Source organism: Colius striatus, chromosome 1 (assembly GCF_028858725.1).
Source record: "Colius striatus isolate bColStr4 chromosome 1, bColStr4.1.hap1, whole genome shotgun sequence".
Lineage (NCBI taxonomy): Eukaryota > Metazoa > Chordata > Aves > Coliiformes > Coliidae > Colius > Colius striatus.
Window position 1 is genome coordinate 35,370,316 of NC_084759.1, and position 21,823 is coordinate 35,392,138.

The 21,823-nt window shown below is 34.3% G+C and overlaps 1 protein-coding gene across 1 annotated transcript in view; it reads right to left on the bottom strand.

Moving 5' to 3' along the window:
• DIAPH3 (diaphanous related formin 3) overlaps positions 1-21,823 on the bottom strand; it is a 229,055-nt gene that overhangs the window by 148,334 nt on the left and 58,898 nt on the right. The window contains exons 14-17 of the mRNA XM_062020493.1: positions 21,743-21,807; positions 21,060-21,164; positions 19,513-19,851; positions 18,498-18,612 (exon numbers count right to left, since the gene is read on the bottom strand). Coding sequence (XP_061876477.1) covers positions 18,498-18,612; positions 19,513-19,851; positions 21,060-21,164; positions 21,743-21,807 — 624 coding nt within the window. The remainder of the gene's footprint in view (positions 1-18,497; positions 18,613-19,512; positions 19,852-21,059; positions 21,165-21,742; positions 21,808-21,823) is intronic.

Sequence of the window (21,823 nt, forward strand, 5' to 3'; positions counted from 1 at the left end):
GGCTTTGGAAGGACAGGTTTAATTGATACTCAAAAACAGGATGGTAATTCCAATTTGTATCTTTTCTGTCCACTTGAACAAAATTAAGTCTTTGCTTCTCAGAAACAAAATAGCGAGCTGCTGCCTTTTCACTTATTCAACAGTTGGATCCAAAATACCTTCTGCCCGGTCAACCAAAACAGAAACATGGCCGTGTTTACACTGCCCTGTATCAGGAAGGAGGGAGGCGATATGGCAGTTGCCCACTTCAAAGCAGAGCCTTCAATTTTTTATGACTACTATGAAACAGTTCACAGTAACATAGAACATAACTGGGATCATACTGTACTAGACACTAAAGAAATGTAAAATTCTACTTCCAAAGCTTTACAGTTCTTTTAGCTGGTATTACTTTCCATAAAGCTTCAAGTATTTGAAATACTCACTAGGCTGTAAGTCAAAAAGATAAGACTAATGTTTCAAAAGTTAGATCCTGAAATACTGGAGAGTTTGTGCCATTGCAATTTCCCAAATTATATCTATATTCAGTAATATCTCAAACCAAACATTAAGAAGGAAGGTTTTTCTACACTTTCCACTTTCAAATATAGGACATAGAGATTAGAAATACACAAGTTTATTCTAGCTCAATAATGCTGATCTTTTTGTTGTGGATCATCAGTACCAACATCATTCATTCCTTAGTAAGTGGGTGCGACATGCACTTTACATCTAGAATTTGCCTTACTATCAATCTACTTTTTCACTTTGAAAGAGGCATAGAACACACTGAGATTTCACATCATAATTCTACTTCTAAAGCTATCTCACCATAAAAATGATCCACTGAGTTGCCTTCCTGCATCTACTTTCTGATGCTGACACATAAGCTACAAACAATAAATAACAACACTGTTCAAAGTTTAATTTATTTTTTTAATCCAGCAAACTTTAAATGAATACATAGATCTAGACTGACTACAGATAGCACTCACAAACATAATTATGCTTTTATCAATGGATATTGCAAAGCTATTCATGTAAATATAAATGACAATATATTATATGAAAGCATAAAATTATTATGACTGTATTTTATCTGAAGGTCTGTGGAAAAAAAAAATCCATTACTCTGAGGCCTACCATGACAAAAGCCTTTTCAGAGAACTAATACTTTGGTTTAAGATGACATAGCTTCATTAGAAAATATAAAGGTAATTTCTGTAATTCTCTACAGGTATATTTAAAACCACAAGTTTACCATAGTAGAAAATACATTTTAAAAGAATGTTACTGTTGCAGACTTGAAAAAAAAATCTATACCTAAAGCTGCATAATCATTACTCTCAAAAAATATTAAACATTCGATTTTTAACCAAGTATTTGAAACAAGTCTGAAATGACGGTTCTAAACTGCAACACAAAGAGGAAGAAAAGATTCTTAGCTTCATAGTTTCCAAATGAACTATCAAAAAAGCAGCTTTAGAGAAGCATAAATTAGTAAGTTATTCAATATGATGTTAAGATCTGTTTTGAGTAAGAGTGTAAGATGAGTTTGGAATCTTTTTTTAACATACAAAGGTCAAAATAATATAAGACATAATACAGGCTGAAAAAAGACCCAAGAATCTGGTTGCTATGGTGAAGACAGGAGGAAGCAGAAAGTCAAAATGACATGCATAAATAGCTTAAAAAAGAGTATTTGGATAGAGAATGAAAAGATGTGATGTGAGAACACAACGTGAGACATCAAATTGATTTCATATAAGTGAAATTGGAGAATAATATATACAAAGATAGAAACATACACTGAAAATGTACTGAAATATCTATAGTAGTACAGAGCCAGAGACATTCAACTGACTACTGACATTTCTAAAATGATAATGCAAACTATAATTCCTGGCTGTCTTTAAGTTTTTGTTAGGAGAGTAAGGACCACTTACATAAAATTTACAAATTATATTACATTGATACGACATAATCACTAATCAATAATTAACCTTTCATTTACTTAGAACCCCTTAAGATCTAAGGTGACAGAAGTGTTTTCTTGTTTTATTTTAGGATTTAACTTATATGATCTCAGCCATTAAGTGTACCAGGCAGTTTTTAACAAACGCTAAAACCCAGAAAATTTACCACCTTAAGACTTAAATACCTAAACTAGGATATTTACATATTAGTGTCAGATCAAACAGCAACAGTTATGATTTTGATCTACCTATTCTTACAAGTCTACACAATCTCATCGTGCTAAGAGAATGTTTTCAAAGAAACTAGAATTGATAAAGCACAGATGAACAATACAAGTTACAATTACAATACTTAAAATTTATAACTACATAAGTATTAAGATTTATTCTAGCACACAGAAGGTGGTTATATAAAGTATAAACTATGCCTCAGGTAATTTCCTCCCTTATATAAACTGAAAATAACAGAGAAAAATACAAAGATGACTAAGGCAAATGTAAAAGAAAAAAAAAGTTCGATTTGCTCTAAAAAACAGATGTCCATATTTCACATATCTACCTCCCTAAAAGAAAGCTATATTCCATCTTAATTAAGCTACTACTTAGCACTGTCAAAGTAGATACCATACAAACTGAAACAGACACTTCGCAATGAGAATGCATAGCTATTGTACCACGAGCAGCTCATAGACTTCAGCATAAATGTCCAAGAAAAATGGGAGTATCTTTCCTCCATGAAATCCAGATTATATTTGCATGCATGTACAGTTTCCAGAGAAAAATCTCTGTGAAGGAAGTTGATCTGGAATTTGAAGTTTAATGTACATGCAGCAATGGTATTACAGGTGAGCTCCCAGTTGCATAAGGGAACATTACACTTAATAAAAATCTGTCAAAGCAGTTTCTGAGGAGAAGTTGAACAAATGAGAAGATTTACTTACTGAAAGTAGCATTAGCATATATTTTAAAGTAGGTAGAAACCAACAAGTAACAAATTCATTCATTTTTAAGTGTAATAAACAAGTCTTAATTAACATGAAATCTCTAAAACACAACAGAGTACCTGTAAGATAAAGAAATTATACAATTCTGTCACTAAAGCCAGTGTAAATCAAGGTTACCTACAATCCCCATGAGGACAGAGTGATCATGCTTAATAAATAAATCCAGCATTAACTTGCTGATATGTAAATGTAAGCAACATAGTCCACAATCTGTAGAAAAAAGTTAATTAAGAATGACGAAATGCTTTTCAAAAGTCTGTACTGTATCTTCTCAATAAGTTAAGATTAATGGCTTCACATATTTTGCAATATGAATTTATTAATTATCATTACTATTAGGCTTTCAGTCATACACTGCATATGAAAAGTAACTTTCTGCCAAGAGGTTAAAGTCTTCAGACCAAACACTAAGCAATTAGTTTCTGATATGTTCTTGAAATTGAATAGGTCACTCATTCTTTTTTTTTTTTTTTAAATGAGAGGGATGACTTTTTTTTTGCTTTTAATTAATGTGTATTACAGCATTTAGCAGGAGATATTAGGATTGATATTCACTCCAGAAGGGCCTGTGCTTCAAAACTGAGAAGAAGTCCACGATCTAACATACAGAATGAATTCCAGATTTGAAGCTTCACACTTCAAAAACATGCCACAACCTTTGGGCCTAATATAACCACCAGAATTGCACTCTTGACTCGGTTTTGTAAATATGTTCAGATTTAAGTCATTAGTTTTGCATGATCAAAACTCTCAAAGACTTGAAAAGCATCTTGAATCTCAGTAGAAAATGACAGGAAGGTAATTCAGCAACACAAACCTAATTTCTCACCTTGACTTCCTCACTAATCTCCATGCACTGAATAATATTACAAAAAAACATTTAAATAACCACATTTTTTAAACAGACGACAGTTCATATCATTTAGGCTGGGTTAAGCTCAAAATCATTTCATTAAGAAATTAGTCTTAAAAACTTCTGCTTTAATTTCTGATACAATGTCTGATAAATAATTTCAACTTACTTACAATGTAAATTTTTAAATAATGTTAGAAAATCAACGAGTGAAAGAGATCGAATGCTCCAGAGGGCAATGGAAGGAGGGAAGTGAGGTGTTTTCTTTCCTTTGGGAGTTAGGGGTATGAAACAGCTCAGAAAAGGTTGGTATTACTACGAGTCTTCTATATGCCAAGAGATTTGACTGATCTCATACACTCAAGCTAAAAACAATTGGATTTACCAACATATTCCAGTTTAGGAAGTTTCTACTTAACATGCTACCATTAACATCAAATTGGAAGATCACTTTAGATACATTTAAAGGTTGCCCAGTCTATTAACAGCGCTTGAAATAGAGCATTAGGAATACATAATGAGTTTTAAGATGTTTCAAAGCATTGTATATCAAGCAAAAGACTACACTATTATATGCTATATTGTCTAAGCATGTGAGTTATGCTGTTAAGAATCCATGTGCTCATCATATAAACACTAAACTCTCGAAGTCTCAAGTTTTAACGAGACTGGAAGTAAAGGTAAATGGAGCATACCTTCATTTAGATTACATGCTTTAATATACCCTGTAATAAGCCAATTATTCAAGGCTGTTCAGAAGAGTGCCCACCTCAACTATTGATTTTGGACAAGTCTAATAGAGGAAAAAACCTAATACAAAGTACTGTGAAAAACATACAAAATGAGTCAATGATCATTTATTTAATGTTATGACCTTACAGAATGTCTACTATAAAGTCCTGCTTGTCTTGAAGAAAGCCTTGGTAAAGAAGAAAACTAACAAAGCACAAAAGAAAGCAAGTATCAACTAGTAACAGTAGCCAAAAGTTCATTCATCAAAAAAGCATTAAACTACAAACTACAACAGGTAAAGTTTCTGTATTCATAATATACTTATGAAGGTGTCTATAGTATGAGGAAACTGCATCATATAACTCAAGATTATTCAGGTGCCAAATTGTTCTCTTATCTTTGAGATATAGGAACTCTCACATATAACATTCAGTAAGTAACAGCTATAGTTTCTTTTTGCCAAAGACATTAAATACCATAAAATATTAATTTGCAATAGCAATCTACAAAGAAAATAAGCTAATAAAACTTTGATTGATTGATATTAATATATTTATTAATGTACATCTGAACATAACAAACACAGAAAGAGAGTTTTGGGTTGAAATGGTTCATTATAGAAAAAGTCAATGTCTCTTCATATGTATAAAAAGAAATAAAATCTAAAAGGGAAAAGTAACATGTAGCATTCTCAGTGCTGCTTTTCCTAGTGGTGCACTTTGGTTTTTAAAGATGCAAACAGATTAGATCTTTTTTTCTCCAATTAAACCAGTGTGAAAAAGCAGTATAACTTGCTTGCTTACTGTAAGTTTGATATACTGTCATTCCAGAAATAGGGTATGAAAACAAAAGGCATATATTCTCAAAGAAAGCCCAGCATTGCTGTCATATATCAACAGGCTGCTTTTGTGCAAATAGACCTTTCTTTCTCCTGTCTGTTCCAAGAAATTTACATTAAAATACATTATAACCTAAATATTTTCATATGATTTTTTTCTTTACGATTGCTCATCTTCACTTCTTGTACTCAAAATACAAAATCTCATGGTACAAATATTTCCAAGGTACTTCATTATTTTCCATGTTTGCATTTGTTTCTCTGTTATTTTTCATGACTGTTCATAAGATCACAAGTATGAACAGCTGGAGCCACAAGCAAGTTTTCTTGGAAAACTGAAGTAAATTAAATAACTAGTAACACTAAAATTCCATAGATACATTAATGAAATGCCATCTAATTACAGTGCTTCAAAATAGCAACTAAATTTACTTATCCTATCCAAAACCAGTTAGAGCGTCATAAACCCTACAAAAAGGCATGTGTTAATTTACTTGTAGTCAGTAGCATGGGATGTGAAGTAAAATGAAATATGAGAGTTGTACTTCCCAACTTTGAAAGCTGAAATAAATCTTGAAATCCTACTTGAAATAAAACTCCTTTGTTTAGTTAATACACAAGCATACTTTTTTGAAAACCAAAAAAAGTTTCAACTCCTGTAAGCAAATAAACAGGAGGATGCATACTAAGCGCGTATAAATCACCTTAACTTCTTCCTCATAACTAGAGAGTATAACTGGAGTCTATACTGAAATCTACAGCCCATTTTTCCAAGGTAACATTAATGCTGTCATTTTAGAACTGTATTCCACAATATACATATCAAAAGCTTTTAATCACTACCATAAAAAAGAGTTTAGTAGTTTAAGTGGATGATTTCTAAATTAAAAAAAAATATTTTCGATCAATTCACAGCCTAAGTACTTAGAAATATCTAAATATACTCAAATATTTAATATTCAGTTATTATTCCATATAAATAGCTAAGAAAATGCTACCATTTTCTTTAAATAAAAATTTAAGTTAAAAACCTTCCCTAATACGAAAAACAAATACAAAAAACTAACACAAAAAAGAATCAATGAGGAAACCAGATTCTGGGCTAAAAGACGCTGCTTGCTAATTTCACTGAAATGAAGGAAATAACATTGACCTCACTTTTCCAAAAAAAAAAGTACAAAAACCTCTTCCAGTTAAAGTATGCCTATCTATCTTTCAATATCAGGATCACGTTTCTTCAGCATTATTATGAAGTCCAAGCGATGTCACTTCCAAAGTTTCCATTTCATAGTTTTCTCTCACCCTTCACAAATCTGTAATAGATACTCAGTAATACAGATCATTTACTGTACTATGACACACTCTTGTGGTACATTAAGGAATGAAGTGATCAGCCAATCATAAATGGAGAAAGAGACTCAATCTGAGAAAGCATCCCTTGCCAGCAAGCTCTAAGACACAGCATTTCAAAACATTATGTTGGAAAGTGGAAGAAAACTGTAGTGTTCATTCTCACTAAAATGCGGCTGTATCTCACATATTATTTGAGAGAGACTAAACTGTGTTCATGATGAAACTCCAAGTGAATTCTTATCTTTATTGACTATAGAACCCATCGATACAACATCATACTCTAAAACTGATTCTTAACACTGAAAATTATCTTTTTCTTTGTTAAAAAAGGATACGCATTTCTGCATTAATAGTAGGTAACAGAAAATCTAACACACTTTCCAAAGCTGGCATATCAGTCAAATACCATGAAAACACTTTTAGGCTAAATATTAAAAGATTTTCTAACTAGCACACATTGAAAACTCTGTCCATAAAACTCATTCCTTCAGCAATTCAGGGGAACAAAATTTGTATCATTAAAACTCCTGGAATTCCTGCTCTTCGCAGTCTGTGCTACAGTTTTCTGAGATGGAAAATGCCGTAGATTCTATTACTGACACTCTGAACAATCAATCTAGTATGCAGATTCCCTTATTTTACACACCTTTTACAACAAAAAAAAAAATCATTGTCACACAACACCAATAGTAGTGTATCTTTACCGTCTGGTCACACATCCTTCTGTTAGTCTCAGATTTTTAAATGCTGGAGAGATCCAAAAAGAAAGATACATCTGCTTTCCACCAGTTTTAGTCCTTTCTGTATTGACTAAATTAACATCTCTAAATGCTACAGAAGAGGATTTTATCACTCTCTTCCCCTTATATTTACACATGCCTAACGGTTGACTCTCTAGTCACTAGACCTTCCTGACTTTTGAGAAATTAGTCTAATCTCATATGCATCACATTTAATTATTAGTTCTACGTGTAAACAGTAACAAAGTATTCATTCTACTTGACCTGGATATACAACTATCGGAAGCATCATTACCAGTAAATGTGGTTCTTAAAGCAGAATGATACTTTGATTAAATCTGATTTTTTCCCTCGCTAAAGACTGAATACAAGTATTTCCCTGAGTTAAACAGAAAAATCCAACTGGTGGTCAAAGAATAAGCCTTATCTCCAGCGACTAGAGTCTCACAAGTATAAAGAGCTATACAGATAGTCCAGAACAAACAATGATAGCAGTACAAATTAACAGGTTTCTGTTACTATTTTAAAGGAAGTTAGGTCTAATAGAATTTCCTTTTCCCCCTAAAGGTAGGCAAAAGTTATAGCACAATGAATCACAGTATTTTCCAGACATTTCAGAGGCACAATACCCTCTCAATATAAGAAAACTTTTGTCCTTAATTTCTCTTACACTTTGCATACTTATTTTTGCCACTGTTGTTTCAGGAAGGCTTTTATTTAGTGACAAACATGCTTCACACTTCGATTGTTGGTCCATACTCTCATGTTCTCAGCAACAGTAATCTGAAGATGAACTGTCTGCTTCCAATGCATACAGATATTCTGCTCTTGTTCAAGTGGTTCTGATTCTTTATTTTAGAGCATGCATCTGAACACCACAGCTTAACTCACCATTTCTCCACACTTGCCCACTACAACTCCCATTGCTTTGCTGAACACAGAAGACTCACAGGTGCATTTTCAGTGACAACTGGTAGCAAAAGAAGTACTTTGTCTTACCTTTTATCAAGTTTGACCAAGTCCAAGCCTCCATTTACCATTACTGTTTCTCTTCCACAAAGCATTAAAAGAGCAATTTAATTCATACTACTAGATTAGTACTGACAATAAATTTTCTCTCTCAACTTTTTGCAGCTAGGATAATCCAACCCAATATGTTTCTAGTTGTATCTATCCAGGTTTGTCTCTTTTCAGAGCAGCATTATAGATCTGCTGAACTCCACATGCCAAGATTTTTCTTTCAATGTGCAGCTGAGCCTTGAATCCAGTTTCTCTTCACACATTCCAGCTTTATCTCCCCTCCATTTTGTCAGCTTTGATAGCAGTTTTCATTCAAACCATTTTGCTCAATATTTAGCTGCTTTGTCTATCTTCATACTGTTTCTAAGAGATGACCCAAGACTTTGAGATCTTATGCTGAAATGCCAGCAACAAAAATGAACATTCTGCTGCATGTATATCAAGTACATTGCAGTAAATTTTTTAAGAGTCAGAAGGCATTACACCGCATAATGAAAGAACTGCAAAGATACTCATCCTAAATAGGCTCTCTCAAGCTTGTTACCTTTTGTGGTGGTTTAACTCTGGCTGGGTGATAGGCACCCACAAAAGCCGTTCTATCACTCCTCATCCTCATCTGGACAGCAGGGAAAACTATAATAAATGCTCACGGGTTGAGATAAGGACAGAGAGATCACTCAACAATTACTGTCACGGACAAAACATGCTCTACTTTGGGAAAATTAATTTTATTTACTAACAATAAAAAACTGAACAGGTAAATGAGAAAAAAACCCTGAATCTTAAAACACCTCCCCCCAAAACTCTCCCTTCTTCCCAGGTCTCTACCTCCTCCCCACCACTAGTGCAGGGGGATGGGGTTATAGTCAGTTCATTACAGATGGTCTTTACTGCTGCTCTCTTTCAAGGGAAGGCCTCCTCACACTTCCCACTGCTTCAGTATGGGGTCCATCCCATGGGAGCTAGTTCTCCACAAACTTCTCCAACGTGGGTCCTTCCCACAGGATACAGTTCCTCACAAACTGCTCCAGCATCAGTCCCTTCCATGGGGTGCAGTCCTTCAGGAAGAGACTGGTCCTGTGTGGGCCCCCCACGGGGTCACAAGTCCTGACAGCAAACCTGGTCTGCCCTGCGCTCCTCTCTCCATAGGTTCACAGATCCTGCCGGGAACCTCCTCCAGCATGGGCTTCTCATGAGGTCACAGCCTCCTTTGAGTATCCACGTGCTACAATGTGGGGTCCTACATAGGCTGCAGGTGGATCTCTGCTCTGCCATGACCTCGATGGCTGCAGAGGCAGGGCCTGCCTCACCATGGGCTGTAACAGGCTGCAGGGGAATCTCTGCTCTGGCACCTGGAACACCTTTTCGTTCTTCACTGATGTTCTGACGTTCTCACATTCTCATTCCCTTCTGCTGCAGTTTTTTAGCACCTCTGCAGTAGCTTCTCCCCCTTCTCAAATACGTTACTCACAGAGGCCTTACCTCAGTCACTAATTGGCTCAGCCTTGGTCAGCAGCGGGTCCATCTCAGAGACATTTGGTACTGGCCCTATCAGCTACAGAGGAAGCTTCTAGCAGCTTTTCACACAGAAGCCACTCCTGTAGCCCCTCCTGCTACCATGATCTTGTCACACAGGCTCACTACACCCTTGTCAGCTATACATAGGCATTTGCAATTTTAGAAGTGTACATTTCTACATCAAAGCACGAGTCAGATTGCACAGCAGGAAACGTTTAGTCTTTACAGCTACTAAGCTGAGTAATATAGCAGATAAGGTATCAGAGTTTCATTACTCAGGTGCTGTTAAAGGTGCAGAAGGTTGTTGCAGAACTATTTTGCAAGTTAAAAAATAAAGCCCCACCAATTTGTAAAGATGGGAAGAGTAGGGAAGCAAAACCATAAAGAGAAATATAAAGTGGTTAAAAGCTACAGAATATGCTGTCCAAGTGTCTTCATTATGTTAATTTAATTAATGTGTAGATGAGACACTGTGGGATATGGTTTAGTGATGGGCTTGGCAGTGTTAGGTTACTGGTTAGACTCGATAATCTTAAAGGACTTTTCCAATAAACAATTCTGTAATTCTATGATTTTATTCTTACATAATCTTCAGAATCTGATTGCTGTTAATGGGGCAGGGAGACACCTCCATCTACAGGTCATTTAAAAAATACACATCTTTCATGGTGATATTTGCTTCATAAAACATATTTGAAAGAGTCCAATTAAAAAGTCTGTTAGGAAACTATCAAAGCAAAATATAAACAATCTAGAAGAATCCATTCAGAATGAAGAAATTGTATGAGAGATTTGTCATGTAGAGATCACATGGAGAACAGCAGTCCACAATGGAAGTCTGTTTCCCAAATCCTCACATGAAGTAATCAACGTACTGTTTTATATATGAGATCTCACTTTAATTAAGAAAAGAAGTTACGTATTACATACAGTTAGGTCATATTTACATGGACTCGGCAGGTAAAGACGTATATGTAATCACAGTGAGTAAGGAAAGATGATGTCTATCACCACTTTTTGTGTATAACTAAATTGTTGTTCCAGTAAAACCAGATGAAATGCAAACAGAACCAAAGGCTCTGCCAAATATACTGCTATATTCTGGCTGGCATACCAGTGTCTACCCATGTAGTCTTAACAGCTGCCTAATTGTAAGTCACTGCTCCATTAACACATAATCTCCTTGTTTGATTTTGGGGGATTTTTTTTTTTTAATGAATTGTCCTTGAAATGAATTTTCTCTGAATCAAACCATTCACTGAGAAACTAAATGGTAGATTTTCTAAAGGACAAAAAGTAGTGCTCACAGACATTCAAATGCTAATAGTTTTCATCAACAGTGACTTTGAAGGTTTGCCAAATAAGGTTTGTTAAACATTTCTTTTCTTGCATTTTAATTATTTTTCTCAGCTCACAAAGAAAAAAAAAGCTACAAGAAAAGCACTGTTGTAATGAAGATTTTATTGCACTCCAATATAACATTACCTTTACTCAAATATAAATGCTTGTAATAATTGATTAGAGATTCATCAAAAGCACTTAGGGCATGAACATGTGAAAAACTAAAAAGGAGGTAAAATCCATGAAAATAGGTTTGCAGTAGGTGTATGGAGTTTTATACCTTGTGTGTCAGACAAACACTAGCAAATTCATTCTTGCAAGATCCTTGCTGGTATAAGAACAAACATAAAAGCTGTTAAAAGTGAGTGCTTGCCATTAAAATAAATGAAATGGTTAAGCCGAGCAGAGGCACTGTGACAACCTCCTTCAACTTGTACTTTAAGTTCCAAACTGTTTTTTCATTCCATTTACAGTTTGGGACTTATGATACTGAGCAGACTTCTTTTCCTCTCTGGATATATGAAAATAATATCTGTCTCCTCTAAGATTTTACTTATTCACATTGTAAAAACATTCTCTACTAGAAATCAATAAAGGAACACTCTTGTTGCTTCTAAAACATCAAGCCCTCAAAGGTTTTTCCTACCACAGTGTTCTGAAATGGGAACAGAGTGCTTTTGTTAGCCTGAATATACTGTCATATTTTCATCAAAAAACGAGTTGACTGCAGACTAATATTCCATTTTGGACACAAATCAACTATGAAAAAAAAAGGAATCACTTGTTTGAAAGAAAAAGGTAAAGGTGAACTGCATGAACTACTCCTTCAAGGCACTTCACTGAGGAGAAAGGATAGCACTCAATGTGTTTTGAAGCTCACGGGAAATAATAAATAGTCTGTGTGTAGAAGGCAAAAACCGATCACCTAATCATAACACATACTGAAACTCTGCCATAAAGTAAAAAAAAAAAAAAAAGGTTAAAATAAAGTAAAATAAAAGTGCAATTAGTACTGTGCTAAGGTCATTATTTACAGATGTTGTAACAAATCCTTAAACAATATCCGTTCACTTTCCTGCAAACCATTTCCTAACCACACATATAAGTCAAAATACCCTTTCTAGCATCTAATTTTTCCAAAACTATTGATAATATCTCCTGACAGACTGCTGCTTTTCTACAGTTCAACCAGAATAGTGATTTGATGTTACTGATGATCCTGACATACTCATAATAAGGTGACACAGTCATTCACTTATTAGTCATTCAAGGAAAAATTAATCCTAAGAAATTGTGGAAGAAAGTGATTGAAGGGAAAACGATGCCATATTTTATAAGCTCAAACAAAACAAATGCTATTGACAGACTGTTCCAACCACTGGTATGTCAATGTCCTCTTTGGGTTTTCCATTTTTGTTTGACCTGTATTTGTGGAGTTATCTGGATCTGAAAGTCAGGCTTTAGGAGTTAGTCAAATCCAACTTCTAACAGTCTGACCAACTGAAGGTTTCTCCTCTCTGTGGTAGTTCAAAAAAATAAATGTTAAATTAATTTTCGCCAAATTAAGTCTGTTTTGCCTGTGACAGTAATCAGTAAGTGATTTCCATGTCTTTAACTCAACACATGAGCTTTTCCATTTTATTAAAGAGCAGTTGGGTGAGTATCTGGCAGTCAGCCAAAGTCAACCTACCACAGAACTATATTCATTCATTCATTCTTATATATCAATCTAAACATAAGAAATGAGATTTGATACAAATATCTGAGCAAGATAGCAGCAGAGAGTATTCTATCTGTATAGAACAGAAACCACTAATATATTTACTACTGATGCAAGAGTAAATTTATCATCCCTTTCCTCAATGGAAATACGACATATCAAAATTGCAAGATGCTTCTGACATTTCAGTGCTTTATAGAAGTGATTGGGTTCTGTCCTTTGTAAATGCCTGTAACTCACTTCTGCATACCTCAGAAAGAAACTTTTATTTCCATTTCCATTTTAGATGCAAAAAAATCTCTTAGGATAGTTTTGATTTAAAGGATAGTTAATTTAAGGTGATACTGCAAGGCAGACAAACAAACACATAGCAGGTTTACTTCTACTCATAGGTATATAAAAAAGGCAACTCAAGTTACTGAGTGCTATATTATTAGCAGAAGTTACTAGACTGTATTGTTGGCAGTCTTATTTTTTTAATAATAAGACTATAAGCAGCACTGTTTGGAGTAACTTCTCTGTAAATCCTCCTCCAGAAAAGGAAAGTATGAGAATGCTGGGCTCTACCCTATCCTTCAGGTGGCTGACCACAAGTTCTATTGCTTATGCTGGGTAGGCAGGCTGTGATGAGTCAAATACAGCACTAAACTAATGTATATTGCTGGTTTTACCTTCTTGCTAGCATTTACTCTCTTTTCTGGTTTAAAATGTTTGAGATTTGGTTGGCTCCAAAGCGGTTTAGGCCTTGAAGGAATTAGAGAGAACTATATTGACCTTTTCAAGACAAGTGTCAACAGAGATAGCACTCCCACAGAAGTGTTTTATTTCTGAATAATCAAGTCTGGCAGGAGCTCTGGAGTGATGCGATCAGACACTGCCATCTCCAATAAGATTAGGATGAAAATCTTTCCCAGCTGATTAAAAAAAAAAGGAGGGGGAGACAGATCACGTAATCTTTTTCTCTTGAGTTTATTAGATCAGTTCCCTTTGATATCTAGAAAGGAAAGAAGAGTAAATTTCTAATTGTCTATGTCACTTCCTTTTAACTGATAAAAATACTGAAGAATTTAGAAGTGGTTTCTCGTACGTTTGATCTGCAATTTTTAATCCTCATTTGGACTTACATTTATGTATCTAACAGTATGTAAAAAAGAAAACATTAATTGGATCAAGTCAAATCAACTTGTTAGTAGGATATTTATAAACACAGCATACTAATTATAAAGCATGTGTTTCAGAATATGAAATGAGACATATATGAAATAAATTGTCATTTTTATTTTAAACACTTCCAAAAATGTATTTCCAGTTAGAGGTTGCTTTCCTGTACACTGCACACAACCTCCTAAATCTTAAAGGATGACTTTAAGCAACACGTAGCTGGTTGTCTCTTGAATTATCCTAATCACATATCCCCCATTAAGCCTAACTACTACAGTCTCACTACATTAAGAACATTTATTAACAGAGTTCCTCCACATCATTGCTATATCTTCAATATGAGTATTACTAAAAGTATCTCAAACTCAGTATATTTCTTTTAGATGATTTATTCTTTTTCTCCCTTCAAGCATTTGCATAGAAAAACTGACCTTATTTGAGCATTCTAAGTCTTAAACATAGTACCTTGATGCTACTCGAAGAAAACAGGCACTCTTATGTCCATGACTATGAGTCTAATAAATGCCCTGCTGGATGTGACCAGTGATTCCACAAGCTCTCCGAGACCTGTAGTAAGAGATGTTACCTAAAAAAATCACTATGCCAGTCTTATCACTACTTAAAATCCATTCTCCTCACTTCCCAAAAAAGGAAACTCCTCTTCCTTACACTTATCTAGTTACATTTAAGAAGTTTTCTTGTTATCTTCATATGGACAGGCCTTCCTGTTTGAGCTTTTCAACTGAGTATTTCACTTAGCAGTTACCCTTTTTCAAAGAAAAATAGTAAGAGATTCCTTTGATATCATTGTTGCCAAAAAAAGCTTTTCACAGATTTCCTTCACTGATGTGCAACCACAAGTATAATTCAGATAAATCTTAAACACTTGATATTTCTTATTATTTCTTTCTCTTTGAAGTCTCTAACTACCCTTCACACCAAATGTTCTTTTTGTCTTCAAAAAGAAAAGTTATCAGAAAACCAAGGATTGTTCATGCAAACTATTCACATTCATCACCATATTTTCAGAATTTCTCTTTTTTTCTCCCCACCTCCCCCCACCCCAGCCACAGAGAGGGCCATGAAGCAAACTCTACTTCCATGCTGAAGTCTTTTAAGACAGCTATTTCACTCCTTACTTTCTTGTCTGACAATAGCTAATGATTTGAGGGTTCCAGAAACTTTTGTTTGTTTCATGGGGTACCTCAAAATAAACTCTGATGTTTTCTTGCAAGTATTTTAAATATATGTACACTTTTTAGTCACAGTCAAATCTTTTCTCAAGTATACACACAGTGACGTATATTTCCAGATTCTGACCTAATATTCTCTTCCAACACTTCCTTGTGAGCAGAAAATCTATATAGTTTCATGACAAAGAAGTTGTTTTTCCATTATGCCCTTGTCTGCTTCTTTCATATATACAATCTTAAATTTCTTCAAGAGTCCAACTTTATTCTGAGACGAGAATAACTTTCAAATCAATAACTAAATTCCAATTTCTTTGCTAAGTTGCTACATGAATGCCATCAGCAATTGATGCGCAAAAGTTTTAATTTTTATGGAACATTGCTTTCACAAAATGGTTGAATTTCTAGAAAGCTAAAAAAACTCTAGCTTTAAAACAAGTAAAAACAATAAGAGAAAAATACTCTATGCCACTTATAACATTTACATGGTCTGATGATGGTAATCATTATTATTAGTAAACAAGTGGCACAGTGAAAACATTTTCTCCACTAAGTTACTAAGACCATTACCAGCCGGTTAAAAAAGTGACTCTTTTCCTCTACTCCCTTTCTCTCTCAGAGGGAAGTATCTGGAGTAATTTTTCTGTTTGAGGTTCCTTATTTCAAGAAAAATATACTGGAACAAGTACAGAAAAAAAATCATCAAGATGATTAAAGGGCTGAAACATAAAATGTAGACTGAAAGTCTGAGAGAAGTCGTGGTCTTGAGAAGGATAGAAGGCACAGGAACTCCCACTGCTGTCTCAAACTACCTAGCAGAAGACTACAAATAAAAGGGAACTGGATTCTTCTCAGAAGTGCATAACAAGTAAGAGACAATAATCACAACTTGCAACAAGTGATATGCCAAGAACACATTATGAAAAAAATTTCACCCCAGTGGTGACAAACATAGGAATAGGTTGTCCCATTTGAGGGATGTCAATTGGACAAAGCATCAAATCAAAAGAACCAGTCTAGCATATGTATGAAGGTGACTGAACTAGACAACCTTCAGAAGTCCCTTCCAAACTAAAGAATTCCAGGATTCAAGGACATGTCTCTCACATATTTCCTGGCATCCTCAACAAGAGTGGGTTTTTTCCTTCATGTATAGTCTTTGCTACATATTACTACTCACTATTTTTCCTACACTCTGAAGCTAAACCCTCTTATACTTCTTTATTCTTGCAGTAATGTTTCTTTCACACCTCCATAACATCTTCAGTTATTCAAATTGCTTAAATACTCATTCAGAACCAACATAATTTGTAACTTCTATACAAACATCTGCTAAAGCTTAAAACCTCTTCTATACTGTTCTGTATTGCTTCTAGTAGAATTTCCTCAATGGATTATTTACATAGACTTAAGACTTCCTCTTCTTGATCAACACTGAAATACTTTTGGCATATCATCTGGCAAAATGCACCAAATGAATATTTGAGTACTTCAATTTGATTTTACTTAATCAGAATAAAATTCACTTAAAGCATCATTGAACATTCTGGCCCCTGCTTCCACAGCTAGATACCTCTTCTTCCACAATGACATCCATGAAAAGAGTGCATAAGCAGATTCTTCAACTGTGGAAAAACCAGTTCATTCTTTGCATTTGGCTGCAGAATAATTTTGAATTACTCATGTTTCTGGTTTCAGAGACAAAACTTTAGTAATAGTCAAGGACTGTTCCCAAATTGAGTCTAGTGAACAGCTTCTAGTGAATAGCTGATTCCACTTTAAAAAGCATGGTGTTCAATCTCTTCAAGAATGAGAAGTGAAGAAAACTAGATGTCTCCAAGTTCTTTAGAAAGTTTTGTTATATCAGTACGTTACGTATAAGCTACAAAGAAGTATTCATTCTTTCCATGGCCATAAGAACAAAAGCATTTACTTTGCTTTTCTTCATACTAGAATTCATGCAGTTCATAAGAGACACCAAGACGCTCACTGGTGTCTAGGTATGTATTTAAGCATTCATTCAAATTTTTGGAAACCACTCTCTTGTATAAAGATGAAATTTAGTATTAAGTTGCCCTTTAGACACTTACTTGCTGTTCTAAATAAAATTTTCCTTTAAAAAATTAAAAGGATGACACATTTGTATCACCTATGTGAGATGAGAGAGATTTCAAAACTTAAAAAAACCACAAAACCATTAATCAATAAGCTCCACCTGTAAAAAAACATACACATCCCTGCATGCTAGTCTTTTAATCATGCCACTCCTTTCTCCCCATTTAGTGTAAGAATGTATTTCACTCACTTTTCAACCGTAGATTAGATAACTCTCTTCTATTAGGTTTTATCAGCACCTAATAGTTCATTCAGTTAGACTTTGTGGAGATGTTAATCCTGTTAACTCTGATATTCTTGCTGTCTGTGGAGATTCACAATCCTCTTCTGAGCCATCAACATGCTTTGCCTGAACATCATCTTGTCTCCCAAATTTTACTGTTTAATTACACATAGGAAACAGTATTTCCTCAACTGTCTTTTCAACCTTCCAGGCTATTAATTATGGAAATATACTTGGGAATTCTCCTAAGATTAAAGAGGCACCACAATTATCTTTTAATCTTATTCTAATAGTCTCAAAGAAAAATGTCTATGGTCTGTGAAGTTTTCTTACCTTTTTATCTTTGTATAGCACTTTCAATATTATCAACAGTAATAAACTGTAATACTCAGTACTGCTAGAGCATAAAACAATTGCTTTGACAAAAACATAATAAAATTATTGGTTATGGTAAAAAAATTAATTGGACAATACACAAAAATATAGCGAAGAAAAAAAGGAGAAACTTGTAAGTAAAAATTTTGAAGTGAAATTTGTAAAATAACCTAAAAAGATAAGAAATCCTTCTCAATTTAAAAAGGAATTAATCCTTTTTAAAATTTTTTTCCTCACTCAATTCACTTGAAAGAAAAAGAGCACGAATGTTACGTTCTGAATCTTTCATAAAATATATTTAAGCACCAAGAATTTTAAAGATATCTCTAAAAGCCAAAATTAAGGCAATCATTACTTACCCCTTTTTTGACAACAAAATGTAAGTTCCAATTTGCAAAGCATGTCAGCGTTCTCGTACTTGTCCTCTTTGGCCTTAACCCAAAAACAAGATTCTGTCATTTCCTGAGGCCTGATCTACAAACAAGACAAAAAACAATTTTAAGTTATTTTGATACTATGCACAGACTGCGATCTGTAGAGTGTAAAACAAACAAAATAATTGAGACGTCTGTTACACGCGAACTTTTAGTATATAACTCATCTTTAGAATTGTTAATCTGATCGAAGATAATAATGCTTACATTAAGTGCTTTTGGATAAAATGATTCTAACAATACAAAGCAATACAGATAACATTATCTGTTATCCAAGGTCTAAATGAATCAGATTACCTTTGGTCTACATTCAAAACTCAAGTAAACTTCAAAATCTCAAACACAAATGGTTTAACTCGTTATTGGGTACCTTATGTTTTTTAAGTCTGACTTTGGTCTAAATAATTGTAGTTTCCAAAAGTCAACAGACTTATAGTCCTGACACACTTGATCCTATCACAACAGAGAAAAAAAAAAAGATAAACAGACTGTATTTTTTCAATCATTACTTTTATGTAAGTACACTTACACTAAGGACAAATGGAAATGCGTGAAATGCTTCTTCCCACAGTCTGGGCTAAATAGATGCAAGACTGTACAGGTATCAGTACAGTGCAGTGGCTGATCCAATGTGAAGTTTGATAAAAAACAAGGCTTAGAGGGATGCAGAAAGCATGCTGGTATCAAGGTTGTAATATTCTAGGCCAGAACTGAATTTTCCAGGCATCTCAAAGTCAACAGATACTTGCCCAGATGATTAATAAGTCATTGAAATGCAATTTTCAGCAAACAATGAAAACTAAAGCCAGAAAGTATTCATACCTTAGACAATTTTAACTAACGTATCAATTGGTCTGTATAGTCTTACTCCCGATAATCTGTTTACTCCTAAGCTCTGTGTACGATTTTACATGAAGTATTTGCCATTAGTAAGTACTACCTTGGACCAGTTGAGTCTCTTCATGGTAACCTCTGGTTTGAATTCTTTTTTAGGTTTCATCCCAAAGGGCAAAATACATGAAGGTGGAGACCACTGTGCTCCAGGTAGGCCTGGCAGAGGTGGTGGTGGAGGAGCACCACCAAAAGCCAGAGGAGTTCCCAAGCCATTCAAAAGTGGTGGAGGAGGAGGGGGAGGCGGTGGTGGTGGTATTGCTCCATTAGAAGGCAGCGGTGGTGGAGGAGGAGGCAGAAGTTGAGTTGGTTTTGCAGCTTCCAGTGAAACAACAGATGCATCTCCATGTGTTGACGATGGTAGAAAACCAGGAGGCAAGGAACCATACTGATAAGGAAAATACTCAGTTTTACATTTTTTAATCAACAAAATACCTAATCACAGTTTATAGAGAAAAACCAGCAAGCCAATTGAATGTCAGTGCCATCTTTCTTGCATAGGACAATTAAATATATATAATATATATAATGATGTCAGGTGCTTTTGATTCCATAATACGAGGTCTCAACATTTGAAGTGGATATTCAGACCAAGGGGTGTACACCAAAAATGGCAAGCTGAAATGCTGTATCCCACTTATACCACTGATGATGATCTAAGAAGGCTCTGATAGGTATCTTAATGAAGTTTAATCTAGGCTACCACAGTTTAACTCAAATTAAAAAAACAAAACCAACATCCCAGTCTCTAATGTTCAAAACTGAAACCACAAAGTAATGATGAAAAACACTCTGTCCAAAAATACAACTGCCCTACACACTGACTTCCCATTCTATACAGAAAGGATATCTATACTGTATCAAGATAGGTTTATTAGCACTTTAGTAAATCTAAAAAAATATATATTTCTATTATTTGAAGCTCTAAAGTATAAAAAAACCTCTATGATCAAAACACATACTTTATCACCTTCCTATATGTTTGTCTTCCCAATGCTGTCTTACTTTAGCCATTTTTAGACTGTGTTTCTATTCCAGGAAGTAAGAGACATGAAAAAATACCTTGGTCACACAGTCTCCTCACACAGATTTCAGAGTTGAAGCAGTTACAAGTTAACTCAAGTATTACTCTCAAAAATTTACACTATTCCTCTCCATCTCTTTTTAAAATATCTATTTATGGTTGAAAATTGAAAAATTAACAGGAAATGTTCTTATCCAGCCACAGTTTATTTCTTTCACTGCTGGATATCCATGGTAAGTCTTCAGCAAAGCAAACTGTATAATGAATAATTTCCTGTGGAGGGATAAAGATCACAGCGATGAATGCTAATCTAAAAGCATAAGACTTATTACCCTATGTGGTTAATTACTTTGGAAATATATGACACTGAAAGCAAAACCCAAATGAAACACTAGAAACTAGTTTAATTAACAGAGCTAAGGCACAAAAAGGATCATCAGGGAACCGAAACAGCTAATTAATGTCACACTACAATTCTTTGTATAAAACAGGAATAAAGGCAATCAACAGTCAATAACAATAAACAAAAAAATTAAATTAAAAAATCCTCATACAGTCATTATGTGTTATACCTGTTTTTTAAAAGCTTGTAATTCTGCTTCAAGTTCAATGATTCTTTCTTCTTTCTTTTGCAGCAAGGCCTGGGTCTCTTGATGAACTATAAAATCTTTTTCAAACTAAGAAAAAAGAACAAAGAAAAAAAAAACTTTGAAGCTAGTCAGTTCTGCATAGTTCTTTCTGATTGCAACTTTTCCTTTTGTGTTTGTTAAAACTCACATTAACAACAGTAAATACATATACAACACACTCAGTAATCTAACTTCCACATACCCACCAAGTGAAAGTGCCACCTCTGTTACCACTACAAGTCTAATATATGAAATTATATAGAGTACCTAACATATCTTAAGTTGGAATTAAAACAGTTTAAAAAAAATGGATGTACAGTAATACAGAGTCTGTAGGTATAAATCAGTTGATTCTTATTCCCACACTGTTTATCCTGTTGAAGAATAAGTGTTCAATTAAAGTACTCATCTGATTTTTGGTAGATTTCTACATGAAACCTTAAAATAAATAGTAGGAAAAATCTCAATTAATGTTAACTGCACTAGTTTTCTCTTTCCTGGTCCAAAAGAAACAAATTCCCACTTCAACACAGAATTAATAGGCTATGTTCAGTTCCATCTTTCATGAAGCTGTTCTGTAAACACCTGTTTCCATCTTATGATCAAATAACTTAAAAACTACTTACTTTTCTGGAAAGTTCAGAAGCCCTCTCTTCACATTCCTCTAATCTTGCTTTATCTACACAAATATCTTGAAAAAAAAACAA